At 43.1% G+C, this 21920-nt stretch overlaps 1 protein-coding gene across 11 annotated transcripts in view; it reads right to left on the bottom strand.

Annotated features, from left to right (window-relative positions):
* The window catches only part of mapkap1 (MAPK associated protein 1), a 154068-nt gene that overhangs the window by 27597 nt on the left and 104551 nt on the right, over nucleotides 1–21920 (bottom strand). For 10 of the 11 annotated variants that reach the window (XM_061697499.1, XM_061697500.1, XM_061697498.1 and 7 more), the window contains 3 exons: nucleotides 11452–11561; nucleotides 2248–2355; nucleotides 1686–1826 (listed from right to left, as the gene is read on the bottom strand). In XM_061697499.1, the coding sequence (XP_061553483.1) occupies nucleotides 1686–1826; nucleotides 2248–2355; nucleotides 11452–11561 (359 nt within the window). The remainder of the gene's footprint in view (nucleotides 1–1685; nucleotides 1827–2247; nucleotides 2356–11451; nucleotides 11562–21920) is intronic. The other variant, XM_061697501.1, reaches the window with a different exon arrangement.

Genomic DNA, 21920 nt, shown 5'->3' with positions numbered 1-21920 from the left:
TTTATTTTTTTTGGATGCAATTTTCCCCCAATCTCTTCCCTATTGTTGTGTCACGAACACTGACCTTAATTGAGGAAAGGGAGGCCTGCAGTTTTTTACAAGATGTCCTGAGTTCCTTTGTGGCCTCCTAGATAAATCATTGCTGTTCTTTTGGGGTAATCTTTGAAGGCTGGCCACTCCTGGGAAGGTTCACCACTGTTCCATGTTTTCTCCATGTGAGGATAATGTCTCTCCCTACGCTTCACTGGAATCCTAAACCTGTAGAAATGGCTTTTGTAACCTTTCCAGACTTATAGCTGTCAATTAATGTATTTCTCGACTGTTCTGGAATTTCTTTGGACCGTGCCAGCTTTTTGAGAACTTTTTGTCCAACTTGATTTTGTCAGGACAGATTCTGTTTAAGTGATTTCTTGATTGAACATGTTTGGAGGTAATCAGGCTTGGGTGTGATGAGTGAAAATTCACCAAAAAATTTGATTAACCAGAAATAATTAATGACTTAACAAGAGGGGTAATTACTTTTTCACACAGGGCCAGGTAACTTTGAATATTTTTTTCCCCTCAATTAATGAAATGATCATTTAAGTTCACTTGGGTTACATTTGTCTGATATTGTTTGTTTGATGGTCTTAAACATTAATGTAGGGAATCTATGCAAAATATAAGAATTTGAGAAGGGGGCCAAAATTATTTCCACGGCAATGTATTAGCACACCCGACAATCGAGGCCTCTTCCCAGACCCGTTATTGATATAAAAATCGTAACATCCAAAATAGTTGGGATTTTGTTGTGACATTTTCAGAGTTTGAAGTGGGTATAGGTAGGGTTGTCCCCATACATTTCGGTGACCAATGGTGGCAGTTTCCGGACATTGGTGGCAGTTTCCGGACATTAAGCTACATTGAGCTGTTTTTGTAGTGAGCACATAAGAGGAAAACTTGTAACGTTCATAAAATTAAAAAATTAGGGATTTTGTTCTGGTATTTTTAGATGGGGAGGACAGCACAATTATCGAGATGTCCATATTAAATTTGTTTGCAGTTGTGTGATACTAAGGAATGGTAAGCTTTTTCACATTATGCATGGCCTGTCCCGACACGGGGAGGGGGAAAAAAAAAAAAAAGAATTACATCAGCGGATGCACATAGAGCAGAATATTTATTTGAAGAGCCTAATAAAATATGGATAACACTACGTTTTGAGCATAAGGATAGCAGCAAATCATTGTTTTGCATTATACATAGGGAGAAGGGTTTTTTTCAGATTTTTGGGGGGTCAATTTTGGGGGTGCGCATTAGACTCAGGAGCATATCATGCATGAGAAATTATGGTAATTGAATTATATGTAAAACAAAATGGTATCCCTTTTGGGGTGATGTTTGGATAATTCTGAGGAAAGAAAATGTATTCCATTTCAGAATAAGGCTATAACATAAAATGTGGAAAATGTAAAGCACTGTTCGGATGGACCAAATGCTGATAGCAGATATTCCAAATTATGATAGAATTCAATTCATTTTCAAAAATCACGAAGCCAGTAAGAAAATAACATCCATTTCAACCTGTTGTTTAAAATACTAATATTAAATGAACACAAAAAGGCTCTATTAAATGTAAAATGATACTTCAGAAGGAGAAATAATATTCCCTCTATAGAGGTCAGCCTGCAGGAAGTAGTTCATACCGAGTTGAACATCTGTCGTGAAACGCAGCTTGTGTATCATACTAATCTTGAATGACTTATAGTGATGGCTGCTCAGCATATCTTGGACTGTGGTGATGTCAATGGGTGGGTCTTCTTCTGAGCTCTCCTCACCCCTGGAGCCTGGAGATTAAAAAAACTATGAATAAAAAAATAAAGATTTCATGCTTTGTCATATTTTCTGTCATTTAATATAGAGTCCTTATATCTCTTAGCGCTATGCATGAATAGGTGGTGACTCTAATTGGCATTTGAGTCTGCTGAAAAAAACCAAACACCAAATCGGAATTGTCGGATTTGAATCACAATGAATCAAACAATAACATATCATTTATTGTAATTTTTTTCTGACAAGAGCTGCAATTATGCCATGCTGCATTTCCTTCAAAAATAAAAAGTATTTCACGATTTTTAGCCTTCGTTTATGGCCGATGCCATTTGGATTTACTACACATAGTTTCTGCGCATGTACGCAGTTATACCTTGAAGCCTACACCGAGATCCCTGTGGATTTAATTATAATCGAGATACTGGAAAGACTTACTGTTTTCTCTCACAAGGCAAAATTCCAGAGTGCTCTGGCTCTCAAGTGTGGAGTCTAGGTCAACTGCAACATTTGGGTCTGTTTGCTTTTCCAAACGATATAGAGGCCCTGTTTTAGGATGACATTTAAACCAGATTATTGATTGCCAGGTGAAAACATATAACACTATATTATCTGACTGTAAGATTGATGTAAGACCCACATGATATTGTGTTTTGGTGGTTACTAATTGTGTGTGTGTGTGTGTGCACGCATGTGCGTGGCACACGCACACACCTATTAAACAACAATGTGGATGATTACTGTAAGAGGTTGCATTCATTGAAGACTTGCTCAACTTGTGTGTATACAGTGGGGGACTTAAATGCGGATATCTCTGACGATAACTCCCTTCCGCAAAGCTAATGTTCAAAATATTACTGCCTGTGAAAGGCTACACATATGTTAATGAAACATGGCACAAGGTGTCATTGATTGACCATTTTACATCCACTGCAGATGCACATGCTTCACTGGTCAACATGAAGAGCTGCTGTGTGTTAGCTACTATAGATCACATCCCGGTTTTAATGACCCTTAATGGTGAAAACATACCATTGTTAATTGTAGATGATAATGGAGTATGTGTAGGGAAACTGAACTGTTTGGGTTTAACAGCTGAGAATATTAGCAGTTACACCACTAAAACTGCCATACTGCTGGATACGACAGAAATGCCAAAGGATGCTTCGCCGTACTGTGATGTTAACTGTAAAAATAAAGCATTTTAAGACCTGTTCTCGATGTATGAACTTATAGTTTAATAGCTACATGCTTCCGGTAAGCCCTTCTATAAAGGCAAACATAGTACTCATCAGGCTAAACCTAGGTGGAATGAACATGTGGCAGAACCACACATACAGTAGTAGCTAGAACAGCTAGAACAGAGTTTGAAGAGTTGAAAGGTAGAGTGAGACTGGAGCCCGTAATAATGCAAGGTTTAAATATGCTGTTCGGTTTATTACCAGGAATGAGATTACATTGAGGGCAGACTCCAATGAAACTTACTGTAGCAATCACAGCTACTGTGAAATGTATGAATAATTGTGCCCTACGAGTGGATTGATGGTGGGAGGAGCTGTGCGAGGAGAGCTGCGTCAGCAATGTAGAGCCCGGAGAGTGAGCTTAAGAGTGAGGGGCCTCTAGATGGAGCTGGAGAATGGAGCTCTTCTTTTGTAAGAAGTCTATGTGTTACTCGCCAACGGTCGCTACAGATGCTTATTTACTTTAAAATTAGCTTGTAGCAACGAGAATTATGTCATGCATGCTGTGATCGTGATATCTCCACTGGTGAAGGAAGACTTCAAATCTCCTCTTTCATCAATAACTGCTTTAAACAACAAAGAGCATGAATGGAGGAGAACTGATCATATTAAATGTTATTGTTTATGTTGTTGTTTTTTTTGTTTGAGACTGTGGGCCTTGAACCCTGGGCTAATAGCCCAGCAGTTGATGCACTCGATTCTCAACCTGGGGGATGGTGGTCGTGTATGTTTGAACCTCAAGCAGGACCGTGCTGGATAAATAACTATCATGACTTGAGGCTCAAAGGTACAGCGAGAGACTGGTTAGCACTTCTGCCTCACACTTCCGGGATCTCAGGTTCAAACCTGCCTTCCTCTGTGGAATTTGCATGTTCTTCCCCTGCCTGCATGGGTTTTCTCCAGGTACTCTCCTATTTCCTCCCACATTCCGAAAACATGCATGGCAGACCAATGGAAGACTCTCAATTGCCCTTAGGTGTGAATGTGAGTGTGAATGGCTGGTTGTATATATGTGCCCTGCGATTGGCTGGCAACCAGTTCAGGGGTACCCCGGCCTCTCGCCCAAACTTAGCTGGGATAGGCTCCAGCATACCCATGTCACTAGTGAGGATATGCGGTGTAGAAAATGGATGAATGGATGAGTGCCTTGAGAAAAAATTCTGCGCTCTGTCTGTTCTACACAAAGAAGATTGGCAATAAAAGCATACCGTACCACAGTGTTTCTCAACCAGGGGTCCGTAAACCCCTAGTGGTCTGTGGTGTAATTGCAAGGGGTCCGTGAAAGTAAAATATCTTTTTAAAAAGATCCTCTGACATTTATAGAAATATTATTATTTTACTGAAATGTCATACCTTTATCTACCTAAACTACAGGGGTTAACAGGATTTTTTTCCTCTAATTCCATCTGTTTCACAAGTGTAATTTATTGTATTTTAACAAGAGAGCTCACTCCCATTAGCATTGTTGAAGTTACTGCATGACGCTATTAATATCAATTTAACAGTATCTGCATTATTTTGAAATTATGAGCCCCCTAGTGTTTCAGTGAGCATATACACCTTTTATTGCGAATCATCTGCAGGTAGGGGTGAAAGAAAAACTCATAAATTTGCAAGGTTCAGGTTAAAAAAATAAATACAAATTCTGTTTTGTTTCATATTTATGAAATCTACTGTATAACAATTCTGTTTTGTGACATATTTTTTAAAACGGCTGCATAAAATGCGGTTGGTTACATATTTCTGGAAACACTGCATAAATCAAGAAGCTACTGCATGTGTATGCTGTTTTGTTCTGGTTAAGTTACAACTGAAAACTCATACAGTGCCGTGAAAAAGTATTTGCCCTCTTCTCAAATTCTTATATTTTTGCAGTTTCCCCATTTTATGATCATCAAACAAATGTCAATAACAGACAAATATAAACCAAGTGAACTTAAAATGCTGTTTTGAAATGGTTATTTCATTTATTATGGAAAAGAAGGCCCTGTGTGAAGAAGTAATGGCCCCCTAAACCTAATAACTGGTTGGGCCATCCTCAGCAGCAACAACTGAAGTCAAGCGCTATCTATACCCGGCAATGAGTATTTCACATCTCTGTGGAGATATTTTGCCCAACTCTTACTTGCAGCATTGTTTGAATTCGGCAAGAATTGAGGTTTTTCGAGCAGGAATGGCGTTTTGTTTTGGATCGTTATCCTGCTGCAGAACCCAAGTGCGCTTCAGCTTGATGTCAAAAACTGATGGGTGAATATTCTCCTTCATTTTTCTATTAAACAGCAGAATTATGGTTCCATCAATCACAGCAAGTTGTCCAGGTCTTGAAAGAGAAAAGCAGCCCGAGACCATCACACTATCACCACCATGTTTGACTGTTGGTATGATGTTCTTTTTCTGAAATGCTGTACTACATTTACACCAGATGGAATGAGACGCACATCATTCTGATGTTTGTTTTCGAAAAAAATAAAATAATAAAACAAAAAAAAGAGGAAAGTCATTATGTTCTTTTTGGTCAGCAGTGGTTTCCGCCTTGGAACTCTCCGGTAGTTGGAGCCGCATTCGTACATCTAATAGACAGCTATTTTGACAAAAAAAAATACTTTTGAGACATTAAAACATAAAAACACACTACGGAGAGTCACTTAGCCTCTAGCAATTTAACGGCAAGAGGGAAGAAGCTGTTGTAATGTCTGATTGTTTTAGTTTGCATTGATCAATAGCGCTACCTGAGGAAAGGAGCTGGAAGAGGTGGTGACCAAGATGTGGAGGGTCCAAGAGGATTTTGCATGCTCTTGTCTTAGTTCTGGCAGTGTGCAAGTCCTCAAGCGTGGGTAGGGGGGTACCGATGATTTTTCGATGTGTTGGCTGCACCAAAGCTCCAGCCGCTCCACTTCCTGTTGATATGCAGACTCGTCACCGTCTTTGATGAGGGTGATGACTGTGGAGTCATCTGCAAACTTCAGGAGTTTGACAGCTGGGTGTTTTGAGGTGCAGTCGTTCGTGTAGAGAGAGAAGAGCAGCGGCAAGAGGACAGATCCTTGGGGCGCCCCTGTGCTGATGGTGCGTGTGGATGAGGTGGTGTCTATCAGCCACACCTGCTGTGTCCTGCCTATCAGTAAGCTGTGAATCCACCGGCAGATGGCAGGTGAGACGCTGAGCTGGAGAAGCTTGAAGGAGAGGAGTTTGGGGATGATGGTGTTGAACGCAGAGCTGAAGTCCACGAACAGGTTCCTTGCGTAGGTCCCCGTGCCGTCGAGGTGTTCTAGGATGAAGTGCAGTCCCATGTTGACTGCATCATCCGCAGACCTGTTTGCTCGGTAGGCATATTGCAGGGGGTTCAGCAGGGGTCCTGTGACGCTCTTGATGTGGTCCAGCACGATGTGTTCAAAGGATTTCATGACCACAGATGTCAGGTCGACAGGCCTGTATTCATTCAGACCAGAGATTGCTGGTTTCCTGGGGACTGGGATGATAGTGGAGTGTTTGAAACCGGATGGTACTTCACACAGTTCCAAAGATGTATTGAAGATCTGTGTAAAGCCTGGAGCGAGCTGGTCCACGCAGACTTTGAGGCAGGATGGGGCCAAAAGGTCTGGGCCTGCCGCTTTGTTGATCTTTTGTAGTTTGAAGATGTGTCTCACATCCTGTTCATGAATGGTCAACACAGACGTCAGAGGTGCAATGGTTCTACCAGCTTTTCTGCATAATTTCTCTTTGCGATGTTAATTTCTTTTTGTCAGCTTTCTAGTTGTACAGGGCCCTGTCCCCACTTCGACAGGCATCCTCTTTAGCCTGGCGAAGTTGCTGAAGTCTAGCAGTGAACCATCCAGGCTGCCAGTTGAAGTTTCAAAGACACTCCAATCTGTGCAGTCTAAACAGCCTTGAAGTTGTATCTTTGCTTCATTGGTCCACTTCTTCACTGTTTTCACCATAGGCTTTGCACATTTACAGTAAGTTTGTGCCTGTATGTTGGTATTAAGTGAATTAAGAAATGTTTAGATGAAATGTTTAGATGAGCCCAGAGCTGCACGGGGGATTGCACGGTATGCGTCATTTAGCGTAGTATAGCAGTGGTCTTGAATGTTGTTTTCCCTGGTAGGAGAGTCAATGTGCTGTATTTAGGGAGTTTGTGGTTAAGTTTATCTTTGTTAAAGTCCCCAAGAATAACGAGGGGTAAATCTGGGTTCTTTTTTCCAAGTTCGTTTACTTGTTCAGCGAGCGTTAGCAGTTCCTGTTAGCCTGGGGACAAATGTGAGGCGAGTAAAATGGCTTACAGTTCAAAAACAGTCCAAGTCCGGGCTGCAGTGTGCGTTGAGCTCCAAGACATAAGTACACAATTTTCCGTTGATATAGAAGCATATTCTGCCACCTTTTGTTTTCCCCGATAGATCCGTGACGCGGTCTGCTCGGTGTAGTTGGAAGCCCGGAAGCATTAAGGGGCCATCTGGGATGCGTTCACATAGCCATGTTTCTGTTGAAGCACAAGGCGGCGGAACGTCCGAAGTCTTTACTGGTCTTTGTGAGAAGATTAAGCTCTTTCATTTTGTTGGGGAGACAGAGTAGATTTGCGAGATTAATCGATGGACAGGACAGGACACAGCAGGTCAGGCTGGGGGAGGCCACCTCATCCACACGCAGCATCAGCACTGGGGCGCCCCGAGGTTGTGTCCTCTCTCCGCTGCTCTTCTTTTTCTACACGAACGACTGCACCTCCCCGCACCCGACTGTCAAACTCCTGAAGTTTGCAGATGACACCACTGTCATCGGCCTCATTAAGGACGGTGACGAGTCTGCATATCGACAGGAAGTGGAGCGGCTGGAGCTGTGGTGCGGCCGACACAACCTGGAGCTGAACACGCTCAAGACTGTAGAGATAATCGTGGACTTCAGGAGGCATCCTTCGCCACAGCTGCCCCTCACGTTGTCCAGCTGCCTTGTGTCAACCGTCGAGACCTTCAAATTCCTGGGAATTACAGTCTCTCAGGACCTGAAGTGGGCGACCAACATCAACTCCGTCCTCAAAAAGGCCCAACAGAGGATGTACTTCCTGCGGCTTCTGAGAAAGTACGGCCTGCCACCGGAGCTGCTGAGACAGTTCTACACAACAGTCATCGAATCAGTCCTGTGTTCTTCCATCACAGTCTGGTTTGGTGCTGCTACAAAAAAGGACAAACTCCGACTGCAACGGACAATCAAAACTGCTGAAAGGATTGTCGGTACCCCCCTACCCACCCTTGAGGACTTGCACGCTGCCAGAACTAAGACAAGGGCGTGCAAAATCCTCTGGGACCCTCCGCACCCCGGTCACCAGCTCTTCCAGCTCCTTTCCTCAGGTAGGCGCTACCGATCAATGCAAACTAGAACTAGTAGACATTCCAACAGCTTCTTCCCTCTTGATCAACTTCTTAAACACCTAACCTACAATTCCATTACAACATGCTGGCAATTTTTTGACTTGAGTTCGTTGTCACATTTCTGTGTTGCCAATTATGTATTACTCGTGCACTCACTGCAGTTGTCTCGCCATACTGCACTATTTGCATATACTGGCCACTCATGCCAGATTAGCATCTGCTCCATTTGCACACTGATTGAGGAGTATCTGTAACATTTGCACAACCAACATTGTCCCAGACTATCACACGACTCGTCACTTTAAACTGCATACACTCCTTGAAGTCTCCGCGCCCTTTGCACAATGGTCATTGCACCGGACTATTGCAATATTAGTCATTCGAACTGTGCTAGAAGTGCTAGAGGACTCTGCATCTCTTTGCACAATTGTCAAAAAAAATAAAATAAAAATGTACCAGCATTACCAGATAACTAGCAACCCTTTACTGCTCAGTGACTGTTTTTTTTTTTGTCAATGCCTTTCTGTCTCCAAAGTGTTCTGTAAATTGACTGTCTGTTGTCGTACTAGAGCGGCTCCAACTACCGGAGACAAATTTTTGGACGTACTATTTTTGGACATACTTGGCAAATAAAGATGATTCTGATTCTGGAAGCAGCATTTGGAATCCTCTCTTCCGGAGCTTAACCTGTACTCCAGCTCACTTTCCCCTGTGGCGTCGCCTCCATATGCGTCATCGATCACAGCCACTCAACTGGTGAGTAACTTCGGAAGAAATTTGTGAAAGTTGGCGAAACAAAGTCCGGAGTAGACTCCCTAATGTTTAGCAACTCTTCTTGTGTAAGTAGGTCGGGTGACGAAAGACGAAAAACACAAAAACACAGACAGCACTAGAGAGCTTGTTACCGAAGCGACCACACTGTTAGGCGCCATGATGATAGATGTTAATTACTGTATTTTCACGACCATAAGACAGACTTTAAGGTCTTAAATTTTCTCCAAAATGGACGGTGCGCCTTATAATGCAGCGCACCTTATGTGTGCACCGAGTTCCAAAATCTGTAAATGTTGTTGTGTGACTTTAATGAGCGCTCTGCTTGACTGACTGGGAGCATTTCCTGCCGACACACTGCTTATATTGAGGAAGGCAGACGTGACTGACGACAGCATGCGGACGTAAAGGGGGAAGGGTGACAGAGGAGACTAAAGACACGCCCCCAGTAGGTATATAGTTCCAGTATGTGCATCGGTTTGGCTAAGGACCCCCGAAAATGTCCCATACGAAGAGACACGCTTACGAAGCAGTTTATACTGCAAGCTATTAGTTACACGGAGGAATATGGGAATCGAGCAGCCGCAGCCGCGAGATAATTCAAGATCAACAAATCCATGGTTCGCAAGTGGAGGAAGCAGGAAAACGAGCTTCGCCAAGTCAAGAAGACAAAGCTGAGTTTCCACAGAAAAAAAAGAAAAACAAAACGCGGAAACAATGTGAGGTGGCTCGAGTTGGAAAACCGGTCGATCTACGTTCCTACCCTCACCTATGGTCACGAGCTGTGGGTCGTGACCGAAAGAACAAGATCCCGGATGCAAAGCGGCCGAAATGAGTTTCCTCCGCAGGATGTCCGGCCTTTCCCTTAGAGATAGGGTGAGAAGCTCGGTCATCCGGGAGGATCTCAGGGTAGAGTCGCTGCTCCTCCACATCGAGAGGAGCCAGATTAGGTGGCTGGGGCATTTGATTCGGATGCCTCCCAGATGCCTCCCTGGTGAGGTGTTCTGGGCATGTCCCACCGGGAGGAGACCCCGAGGACGACCCAGGACACGCTGGAGAGACTGCGTCCTTCGGCTGGCCTGGGAACACCTCGGGATCCCCCCGGAAGAGCTGGATGAAGTGGCTGGGGAGAGGGAAGTCTTGGTGTCCCTGCTAAAGCTACTGCCTCCGCGACCCGACCCGGATAAGGGGTAGAAAATGGATGTATGGATGGACTTGAGTTGGCAGTCCACAAAGGAAAATCAGTGTGCAATGCCAGAGACACAGAAACACACATGCATGTACCGTGTTAACTTTAGAAATAACACTATGTTATGATGTCTTTTTTTTTTTTTTTTTTTTTTTTTATTGTGCCATGATACACTCTCATTAAGCAAGACAAGAGTTTGCTGCAAAAATACAATGCAGTACTTTGGCAGCCTTGGCATTGCTTCCTCATGCTGATTTTGAGTACTGCTTGTACAGTATGGAAATTACACATCTCACAAGCTTATTTACATAGGGCCATATTCTCCTGTGTGTGTAAGCCAGAATAGGTGTGCAACCGCTCCACTACGGAAGTTAATTTCACAATAAAAGTGTGATATAGGTTCCAAATGGATTTCTATGGCATTCCCGTCCGTGTCTCAGAAAACTCCATGGTCCAGGAATTAAAGTGAGATTTCAGTCAGTCACTCCTCTTCGGTCGTTGTGCACGTATGTTGTGCACGCACGGTGGGTGTGTCAGAACTCATTTCAAGAGAATGTGCGTACCTTAAAGGTGCGCAAGCCAGGCGCGTAAAAACAAGATTTATGTATGAACAGGAGAATATGGCCCATAGTGCTGAGCGTCAAATGGCACAAACACACTTGGTGGTAAAAAAATATGTAACTGAGGGTAGGAAGGTTTAAATAAGGACATGAAAACAAAATGTTCAAGTCTGCTTTGTGAAAATGGCTTTCTTTTGTCTCTGTCTCTCTCCTTTTCGGCTCTCTAACCCGACTGGTTGAGGCAGACGGCCGCCCCACACTGAGTCTTGGATCTGCTTGAGGTTTCTCCCCAAGAAAGAGTTTTTCCTTGCCGCCCGTCACCTAGTGCTTCCTCATGAGGGGTTCAGTTGGTCTTTTAATGTGTGAGAGGTGTTATTTTTTTACCTGCTCCAAGTGTAAAGTGCGCTCAGTTGTGATTTGGCACTATATAAATAAAATTACATTGAAATTGAATTGAAAACAAGAACAACAAAAAAAGATTGTACTTTCATAGTTGCTGGTTGTAGTTTAACTGGTTTCATTACCTGATCCTTTCTGTGATCCCTTCCTCTTCTTGAGCGCTTTCTGAAGAATTTCCTTCATGGTTACTTTCAGACTGTCCACAGGGATTAAAGAAAAACCCTGAGCAGCATTTCTAAAATGGAAAGGGAAGGTTATGGAGATTTCTGCATGTTTCCCCCAGTCATTAGGACAGAGATTAAAAATGATAATATATTAATACAGTGGGAAAAAAATATATATATAGTATATTAAAATATATATTAAATACAGTGGCAAAAAAAACCAAAAAACCTGCGGACAGGTGAATCCGCAGATTTTTTGTTTTTTTTTGTATTTTTTGGGGGTAAGCAACCTCGAAAACATTTATTAGTGGCCTGTTTATTCAAGAATTTTTGGGGGATATATATATATTTTCAGTGCAATTATAATGGAAGTCAATTACCCGCTGAGTTTCGCTACTTGGCCCGCAAATAGTGGAGGTTCACTGTCCACTGATTTAAGACTTTCCCAATCACAGAACACTACATTACAGACTTAGGAGATTAATTTGCTCCCTGACCATGCTCGTGATTCAAATCAATCGTATCTCAAATCAATTTACCCCATTGAAATGAATGGAAATGCCATTATTCCCATTCCAGCCCCCTAAAAAACATTTTTTGTAACATGTTTTTGAATGAAGAAAAGCCCTAAAGGGCCACGGTCTGGTGAGTGCCGTGTCGCTCTAATGTAGCTCTCCTTCCTGCACTGCAGCTCTGATGGCTGGGAGTGCTTTTTTTTTTTTTTTGCCGGGGTTTCACAAATGCGCTCGTTTCGCCATGCTGTATCACCGGTTAAATGTAACGACTGATTGGCGTGCTACATTTTTGCAGTCTTAGGTAAGAAACTCCAACCTGCATTACTGCAACAACAGAAGAAACCCTTCAATACAAACAAGACGTGGAGGCACACACCCAGTCCTACAAGCCAGAGCTTAGCAGATGCTACCGCAACCGTAACACTTTCCATGGCTTTCTGATAGTACAATCACTTGCAATTTTCACTTATTTTGGAGTCACACTGATGACTAATTTTCAGCAAAAAAAAAAAAGTTAGATGAAATAAGTCATGCAAGGAGAGAATGACGAATCGCGAACAGAAGCATACAAGACATCCCTAAATTACGCTATTTTTTTTCCACTTCACTCGAGCAGCAACTCAAAAGTATTCATACCCATTTGACTTTTGACATTTTGCCCCCTTACAATCACAAACAAATATTTTTAATTGAGATTTTATGTCATCGACGAAAATAAAGTAGCACATAATTGTAAAGAAGAATGATGCGTAGCTTTCAAAATTTTAAGCTAATAAAAGTCTGAAAAATGTGGTGTGCATTTGTATTCAGCCCCCCTGCGCCAATTTTTGTAGAGCCACCTTTGCTGCCATTACAGCTGCAAGTCTTTTAGGGCATGTCTCCACAGATTTTGCACATCTAGATACTGTAATTTTTGCCCATTGTCCTTCGCAAAATAGCTCAAGATTGGCTAAATTGGATGGAGAGCGTCAGTGAACAGCAATTTTCCTAAAGATGCTCAATGGGATTTAGGTTTGGACTCTGACTGGACCATTCTAACATGAATATTCTTTTATCTAAACCATTTAATTGCAGCTTCCATCCATCCATCCATTTTCTGAGCCGCTTCTCCTCACTAGGGTCGCGGGTGTGCTGGAGCCTATCCCAGCTGTCATCACCCTGAACTGGTTGCCAGCCAATCGCAGGGCACATAGAAACACACAACCATTCGCACTCACAGTCATGCCTACGGGCAATTTAGAGTCTCCAAATTAACGCATGTTTTTGGGATGTGGGAGGAAACCGGAGTGCCCGGAGAAAACCCACGCAGGCACGGGGAGAACATGCAAACTCCACACAGGCGGGGCCAGGGACTGAACCCGGGTCGTCAGAACTGTGAGGCTGACGCTTTAACCAGTCGGACACCGTGCCGCATAATTGTAGCTTCAGCTCTATAATTAGGGTTTTTGTCTTGCTGGAAGATCAAGTTCCTTCCCAATCTCAAATCTTTTGCAGCCTCCAACAGGTTTTTTTCCAGGACTGCCCTGTATTTAGCTCCAACTCTGACCAGCTTTCCTCTCCCTGCTGAAAAAAAGCATCTCCACAGCATGATGCTGCCACCACCATGTTTCAGAGCAGTGGGGATGGTATTTTTAGGGTAAAGAGCAGTGTTAGTTTTCTACCATATGTAGCACTTTGCATTTAGGATGCATCCTTTGCCACAGCTGCCCCTCATGCCCTCCAACTGCCTTCTGTCAACCGTCGAGACCTTCAAGTTCCTGGGAATTACAGTCTCTCAGGACCTGAAGTGGATGATCAACATCAACTCCGTCCTCAAATAGGCCCAGCAGAGGATGTACTTCCTGCGGCTTCTGAGGAAGCACGGCCTGCCACGGGAGCTGTTGAGGCAGTTCTATACAGCGGTCATCGAATCACTCCTATGTTCTTCCATCACAGTCTAGTTTGGTGCTGCTACAAAACAGGACAAACTCTGACTGCAACGGACAATCAAAACTGCTGAAAAGATTGTCGGTACCCCCCTACTCATCCTTGAGAACTTGCACGCTGCCAGAACTAAGACAAGAGCGTGCAAAATCCTCTTGGACCCTCCACATTCGGGTTACCAGCTCTTCCAGCTCCTTCCCTCAGGTAGGCGCTGCCGAACAATGCAAACTAAAACTAGCAGACATTCCAACAGCTTTTTCCCTCTTGCCATCAACTTCTTAAACAGCTAACTTACAAGTCCATTGCAACATGCCACAATTTTTTTGTCTTGTGTTTGTTGTCACATTTCTGTCAGGCCAATTATACATTACTCGTGCACTCACTGTGGTAGTCTCGCCACACAGCACTATTTGCATATCTGTTGTTGTTGACCAATAATGGCCACTCATGCCAGAGTAGCATCTGCCCCACTTGCACACTGACTGAGGAGTATGTGCAACATTTGCACAATCGACATTGTCCCAGATTATCGCACTAATAGTCAATTTAAACTGATCACATTCCTTGAAGTCTCGGCGCCCTTTGCACAATGGTAATTGCAGCGGACTATTGCTATAATAGTCATTCAAACTGCTCTAATTGCTAGAGGACTATGCATCTTTTTGCACAATTCTCAAAAAAAAAAAAAAAAAAATACCAGATTACTAGCAACCTTTGATTGCTCAGTGTTTTCTCAATGTCTCAAAAGTATTGTCTGTCAATTGACTGTCTGTTGACGTACGAGAGTGGCTCAAACTACCGGAGACAAATTCCTTGTGTGTTTTGGCAAAATAAAGATGATTCTGACATACCACCACAAAAGTATACAGATCACCTCAGTTTTCTTGAGCAGCAGTCTTTTTTACCTCAGAGCTCTATGTCAACCCTCGAGCACGGTTTACCACTATCCAACAAAAACATGCACGGTGGCACCCCAAAAACATCTTGTATTGGAAAAGTATTTTGCATGTGTTGTTTCCACAAATATTGGAACACTTTTAGCACCCAGCCATATCAAAATTCCAAGAATTGTGTTTGATGCACCCTAATATATACACACACACACACACAGAGTGGGGCAAAAAAGTACTGTCAGCCACCAATTGTGCACGTTCTCCCACTTACAAAGATGAGAGAGGCCTGTAATTTTCATCATAGGTATACCTCACCTAATCCAGAAAACCACATTGATTTTTAAAGAATTTATTTGCAAATTATGGTGGAAAATAAGTATTTGGTCACCTACAAACAAGCAATATTTCTGTCTCTCACAGACCTGCAAATTCTTCTTAAAGAGGCTCCTCTGTCCTCCACTTGTTACCTGTATTAATGGCACGTGTATGAAATCAGTATAAAAGACACTTCTCCACAACCTCAAACAGTCACACTCCAAACTCCACTATGGCCAAGACTAAAGGGTTGTCAAAGGACACCAAAAACAAAATTGTAGACCTGCACCAGGCTGGGAAGACTGAATCTGCAATAGGTAAGCAGCTTCGTGTGAAGAAATCAACTGTGGGAGCAATTATTAGAAAATGGAAGACCACTAATAATCTCCCTCGATCTGGGGCTCCATACAAGATCTCCACACGGGGGGGACCTAGTGAATGATCTGCAGAAAGCTGGGACCAAAGTAACAAAGGCTACCATCAGTAACATACTACGCCACTAGGGACTCAAACTCTGCCGTGCCAGACGCGTCCCCCTGCTGAAGCCAGTACATGTCCACGCCCGTCTGCAATTTGCCAGAGAGCATTTGGATGATCCAGAAGAGGATTGGAAGAATGTCATTTATCAGATGAAACTAAAATAGAACCTTTTGGTGAAAAATCAACTTGTCGTGTTTGGAGAAGAAAGAATGCTGAATTGCATCCAAAGAACACCATATCTACTGTGAAGCATGGGGGTGGAAACATCATGCTTTGGGGCTGTTTTTCTGCAAAGGGACGATTGATCCGTGTAAAGGAAAGAAGGATAATTTTTCACACTAAATATATTTCCAAAGGCAGTATTGACATGAAATTTTCACCAGATGTTGGAACAAGCCAAGTAATCCATACATAAAAAGAAAGTGGAACAAATAGGATGAGAAAATAAGTTGTGTGTAATAATGTGAAATGACATGGAAAAAGTATTGAACACACCAAACGGTATTTGTTTTATACTTTGAACAAAAGCCTTTGTTTGCACTGACAGCTTCAAGACGCCTCCTTTTCATTCGTTCAGTCATCTTCCGTACTGCTTATCCTCACTAGGGTTGCGGGCATGCTGGAGCCTATCCCAGTTATCTTCAGGCAAGAGGCGGGGTCCACCCTGAACTGGTTGCCAGCCAATCACAGGGAACATCTAAACAAGCAACCATTTGCACTCACATTCACACCTACGGGAAATTTTGAGTCTTCAACCAACCGACCACGCATGTTTTTGGAATGTGGGAGGAAACCGCAGTACCCAGAGAAAACCCATGCAAGCACAGGGAGAACATGCAAACTCCAAACAGGCGGGGCCGGGATTTGAACCCCGGTCCTCAGATCTGTGAGGCAGATGTGCTAACCAGTCGTCCACCGTGCCACCCAAGGCGCCTCGTGTATGGAGAATCTAGTTACATGCATTGCTCTGGTGTGATCTATTCCTCCACACAAGCAGTCTTCAAATCTTGAAGGTTCCGTGGGAATCTTTTATAGACCTTAAGTTTCAGTTCTTTCCATAGATTTTCGATTGGATTCAAGTCAGGTGATTGGCTGGGCCATTCTAGCAGCTTTATTTTTTTTCTTTGAAACCAATTGAGAGTTTCCTTGGCAGTATGTTTTGGATCATTATCCTGCTGAAATGTTCACCCTCAATTCATTTTCATTGTCCTTGTAGATGGCAGCAAATTTTTGACAGGAATGTCTCAGTAGATTTGTCCATCCTTACTTAAAAAATGTGAAGTTTACCAGTACCGCTTGCTGAAAAGTAGCCCCACACCATCATGTTCCCACCTCTGAACTTCACTGTTGGTATGGTGTTTTTAGGGTAATGTGCAGTGCCAGTTCTCCTCCAAATGTGGTGTGCATTATGGCATCCAAAGAGTTCAATTTTGCTCTCATCAAACCAGACTATATTCTCCCAGTATCAAACTGGCTTGTCCAAATGTTGTTGAGCAAAACTTAAACGAGCTTTGACATGCTTTTTTTCCCAGCACTGGGGTCTTGAGTGATGAGCATGCATACAGGCCATGGCGGCGGAGTGCATTACTCACTGTTTTCCTTGTGAGAAAAGTACCTTCTAATTCCAGGTCTTTTTGAAGCACTCCACAAGTGGTCTATGGCTCTTGGACAACTCTTCTGATTATTCTTTGCACTCCTCTGTGAGAAATATTGCAAAGAGCACCTGATCAAGGCAAATCTATGGTGGTATGATTGGCTTTCCACTTACGTATTATGGCCCAAACCATGCTCACTGGAACATTCAGAAGCTTACATATGCGCCTTTAACCAATGCCGTTATGTTTTGCAACAATTAATTTGCGATGGACTTGAGACATCTCTTTGCTCTTACCCATCGTGAGATGCGTCTTGACTTACACCTTGGCAATGAGACCTTTTTGTAGGCCATCATTAGGACTGAATCAGCTGATATTCATTTGCACTGACAAGGGGCTGGATTGCTGTTTGATTATTGATGGAGTTTAGGTGCTGTCTTGGCTTTCCATGCCTTTTTGTACCTCCCTTTCTTCATGTGTTCAATACTTTTTCCCTGTGTCATTTTACATTATTACACACAACTTAATTTGAGATCTTATTTGTTCTACTGTCTTTGTATGTATGGATTACTTGGATTGTTCCCAACATCTGGTGAAAAATTCATGTCAATAGCAGCTTTGGAAATATACTTAGTGAGAAAAATGGTGACGTGTTAAATATTTATTTTAGCCGCTGTATATGATAAAGGGGTGCACAAACGTTTTGGTCTGGTTCACAAATGGGCACCAGAGGTTGTTTCTTCTTGCTCATTTTCCCGACCCACGAACCTCACTGCATGAACTTAAAGTAGGTATGCATGTCAAATTAAAGCTAAATTGATTTACATGAGACTAGCATTATCAGACACAGCTTTTAAAACTGATTCCAGTGATATGTTATCTTCCTGTGAAAAGGGGACTAGGGGCACTACGGAAAGGAGTGACAATGTGGTGCATAGAAAAGAAAATCAAGAAGAGATGAAGAAGAAAGTAGCTTTGGCAGTGCTAACTGCCATGTGCTAACTAAAAAAAACTCAAGTAAAGTGAAAGTGAAAAAATTAAGTGAAGTGAAGAAATTACGAGCATTTTTCACCTCCATATAAAGTCTGCCTGCGCTATTTCCTAGTATCAATACAATCGACTGAATACATTTTAAAACGAGCCGGAAGGCAAACTTGTCATTCACAGATCGAGCCAGTTGGATATAATGAATGAATCCTCACATCACTACTGTGTGTATGTGTGTGTGTGTGTGTGTGTGTGCGTGTGTGTGTAAAATGCAGCCCTAAGGGGGACACAAGCCAGTGCAAACTGTAGGCCGGTCCCAAGCCCGGATAAATGCAGAGGGCTGTGTCAGGAAGGGCATCGGGCTTAAAATTTTGCCAAACAAATATGAGCATTCACCTAAAGACTTCCATACCGGATTGTCGTGGCGCAGGTTAACAACGCCCGACCCCAGCCCCGTTAACCTGCAGAGCGCCAGTGGAAATTCAGCTACTGTGGGTTGAAGACAAAGGAGAGGTGGAAAGCTGTTTCTTCGGCAGAAAGAGAGGAGGAAAGCACAGAGCCTAGAATTTAATGTAGGGACTTTGAAATGTTGGGACTATGACAGGAAAATCTTAGAAGTTGGTTGACATGATGATGAGGAGAAAGGTTGATATATTGTGTGTCCAGGAGAGCAGGTGGAAGGCTGTAAGGCTAGAAGTTTAGGGGCAGGGTTTAAACTATTTTACCATGGTATAGATTGGAAGAGAAATGGAGTCGGGTTATTTTAAAAGAAGAGTTGGCTAAGAATGTCTTGAAGGTGAAAAGAGTATCAGATCAAGTGATGAGGCTGAAACTTGAAATTGAGGGTGTTATGTATAATGTGATTAGTTAGCTATGCACCAGAGGTAGGATGTGACCTAGAGGTGAAAAAGAAATTCTGGAAGGAGCGAGACGAAGTAGTTCTGAGCATTCCAGACAGAGAGAGAGTTGTGATTGGTGCAGATTGTAATGGACTTGTTGGTGAAGGAAACGGGTGATGGGTAAGTACGACATCCAGGAAAGGAACTTGGAGGGACAGATGGTGGTAGACTGCAAAAAAGATGGAAATGGCTGTAATGAACACTTTTCTTCCAGAAGAGGCAGGAACATAGATTGACCTACAAGAGCACAGGTAGAAGCACACAGGTGGATTACATGTTGTTATTATAGAGGAATAAAGTTGATGAGCCACACAATGACGTTATGGGAAAGAGTAGTGGAGGCTAGACTCAGGACAGAAGTGAGTATTTGCGAGCAACAGTATGGTTTCATGCCTAGAAAGAGTACCACAGATGCATTATTTGCCTTGAGGATATTGATGGGAAAGTACAGAGAAGGTCAGAAGGAGCTACATTGTGTCTTTGTGGATCAAGAGAAAGCCTATGAAAGAGTGGCCAGAGAGGAACTGTGGTACTTCATGCAGAAGTCTGGAGTGGCAGAGAAGTATGTTAAAATAGTACAGGAGAATAGCACAGGACAGTGGTGAGGTGTGCTGTAGGTGTGACAGAGGAGTTTAAGGTGGATGTGGGACTGCATCAGGGATCAGCCCTGAGCCCTTTCCTGTTTGCATTGGTGATGGCTAGTTGACAGATAAGGTTAGACTGGAGTCCCCGTGGACCATGATGTTCGCAGATGACATTGTGATCTGGAGTGAAAGCAGGAAGCAGGTGGAGGAACAGTTAGAAAGGTCGAGGCATGCACTGGAAAGGAGAGGAATGAAGATTAGCCAAAGTAATACAATATATGTGCATGAATGAGAAGGGTGGAGGGGGAAGAGTGAGGCTACAGGGAGAAGCGATAGCAAGGGTTGAGGACTTGAAATACTTGGGGTCAACAGTCCTGACCAATGGTGAGTGTGGTCAGGAAGTGAAGAAACAGATCCAAGCAGGTTGGAATGGAGGAAGGTGTCAGGTGTGTTATGTCTCTGCTAGGATGAAGGGCAAAGTTTATAAGACAGTGGTGAGGCCTGCCATGATGTACGGATTAGAGACAGTGGCACTGAAGAGACAATAGGAAGCAGAGCTGGAGGTGGCGGAAATGATGATGTTTCGGTTCTCTCTGGGAGTGACTAGGTTGGATAAAATTTGAAATTAGCATATTAGATGTTTTGGAGATTAAGTTAGAGGGAGCAGACTTTGATGGTTTGGACACGTCCAGAGGAAAGAGATTTGTAGGAGGGTGATGAGGATGGAGCTGCCAGGCAAGAGAGGTAGAGGAAGACCAAAGAAGTTTGATAGATGTAGGGAGGGAAGACATGAGGGCAGTTTGTGTGAGAGAGGAGGATGCAGGAGATAGGCTCACATGGAAAAGGATGACACGCTGTGGCGACCCCTAACGGGATAAGCCGAAAGAAAAAGAATAAGATAATAATATAAATATAAACACACACACACACACAGACCCTTCCCAAAAATATTAGAATATCATGGAAAAGTAATCTATTTGCATAATTCCATTCAAAAAGTTAGAAACTTTCATAGATTATAGATTCAGGGCCCACAATTTAAACAATTTCAAGTATTTATTTGTTTATTTTTACATAATTTGGGCTTCCAGTTCAAAAAACCCACAAAATCAGAAATTCAAAAAATGTGAATACTGTGAAGAAACCACCATTTACTTCTCTGTTTTTGTTGAAAAAAAAAAAAAAGAAATTAGGGTCACATTAAATCAATCAAAATATGGAACTTTCAAAACGACGTGTTCATCTTCAATACTTGGTTGGAAATCCGTTTGCTTGAATCACTGCCTGGATGCGCCGTGGCATTGAGGCAATCAGCCTGTGGCATTGCCTGGGAGTTATGGAAGCCCAGATTTCCTTGATGCTTGCTGTGAGTTCTTCTTTGTTTTTGGGTCTGGTGCTCCTCCTCTTCTTGATAATACCCCATAGATTCTGGGGTTTAGATCCAGCGGGTTGGCTGGCCAGTCAAGCACTGTGATGACATGGGCATCAAATCAGGTTTTGGTGCTTCTGGTGGTATGGGCAGGGGCCAGGACCTGCTGGAAGATGAAATCTGCATATCCATACAGATCCTCAGCAGAAGGAATTATGAAGTCCTCTAAAACATTCTGTAGACTGTTGCGGTGACCTTGGATTTAAGAAAGCAGAGTTTACCAACACCTGCACTGGACATTGCACCCCTAATCATGACTGACATATGGATATTTCAGATTGGACCTCAAGCAGCTTGGGTTCTGTTCTTCACCCGTCTTCCTCCAAAACCTCGGACCTTGATTCCCGAATGAAAGGCACACTTTACTTTCTTTGGAAAAGAGGACCTTGGACCACTGACCATTAGTCCAGTCCTTCTCCTTGGCCCAGTTGAGACGCTTCCTACGTTGGCTCAGGCTGAGAAGTGGCTTGACCCGAGGAACCCGACAGTTGTAGCCCATCTCCCGGATGCATCTGAATGTGGTAGTTTTTGAAGCTGTGACTCCCGCCTCATTCCACTCTTTCTGGATCTCTGCTAGATTCTTGAATCTTCTGTTTGATAATCCGCTGAAGCCCACGGTCATCTCTTTTGCTGGTGCATCTTTTCTTGCTACATTTTGTCCTTTGACGATACTTTCCATTGATATGCTTGGACACAGCACTCTGTCAACAGCCAGCCTCCTTAGCTATGAGCTTTTGTGGTTTACCAATCCTATGTAGGGTATCAATGATGGTCTTCTGGCCAGTTGTCAAGTCTGCAGTCTTCTCCATA

The sequence above is a fragment of the Phycodurus eques genome, chromosome 15 (assembly GCF_024500275.1).
Source record: "Phycodurus eques isolate BA_2022a chromosome 15, UOR_Pequ_1.1, whole genome shotgun sequence".
Lineage (NCBI taxonomy): Eukaryota > Metazoa > Chordata > Actinopteri > Syngnathiformes > Syngnathidae > Phycodurus > Phycodurus eques.
Note: the sequence above shows the minus strand (reverse complement) of the source record. Positions and strands in the feature narration are given on the sequence as shown.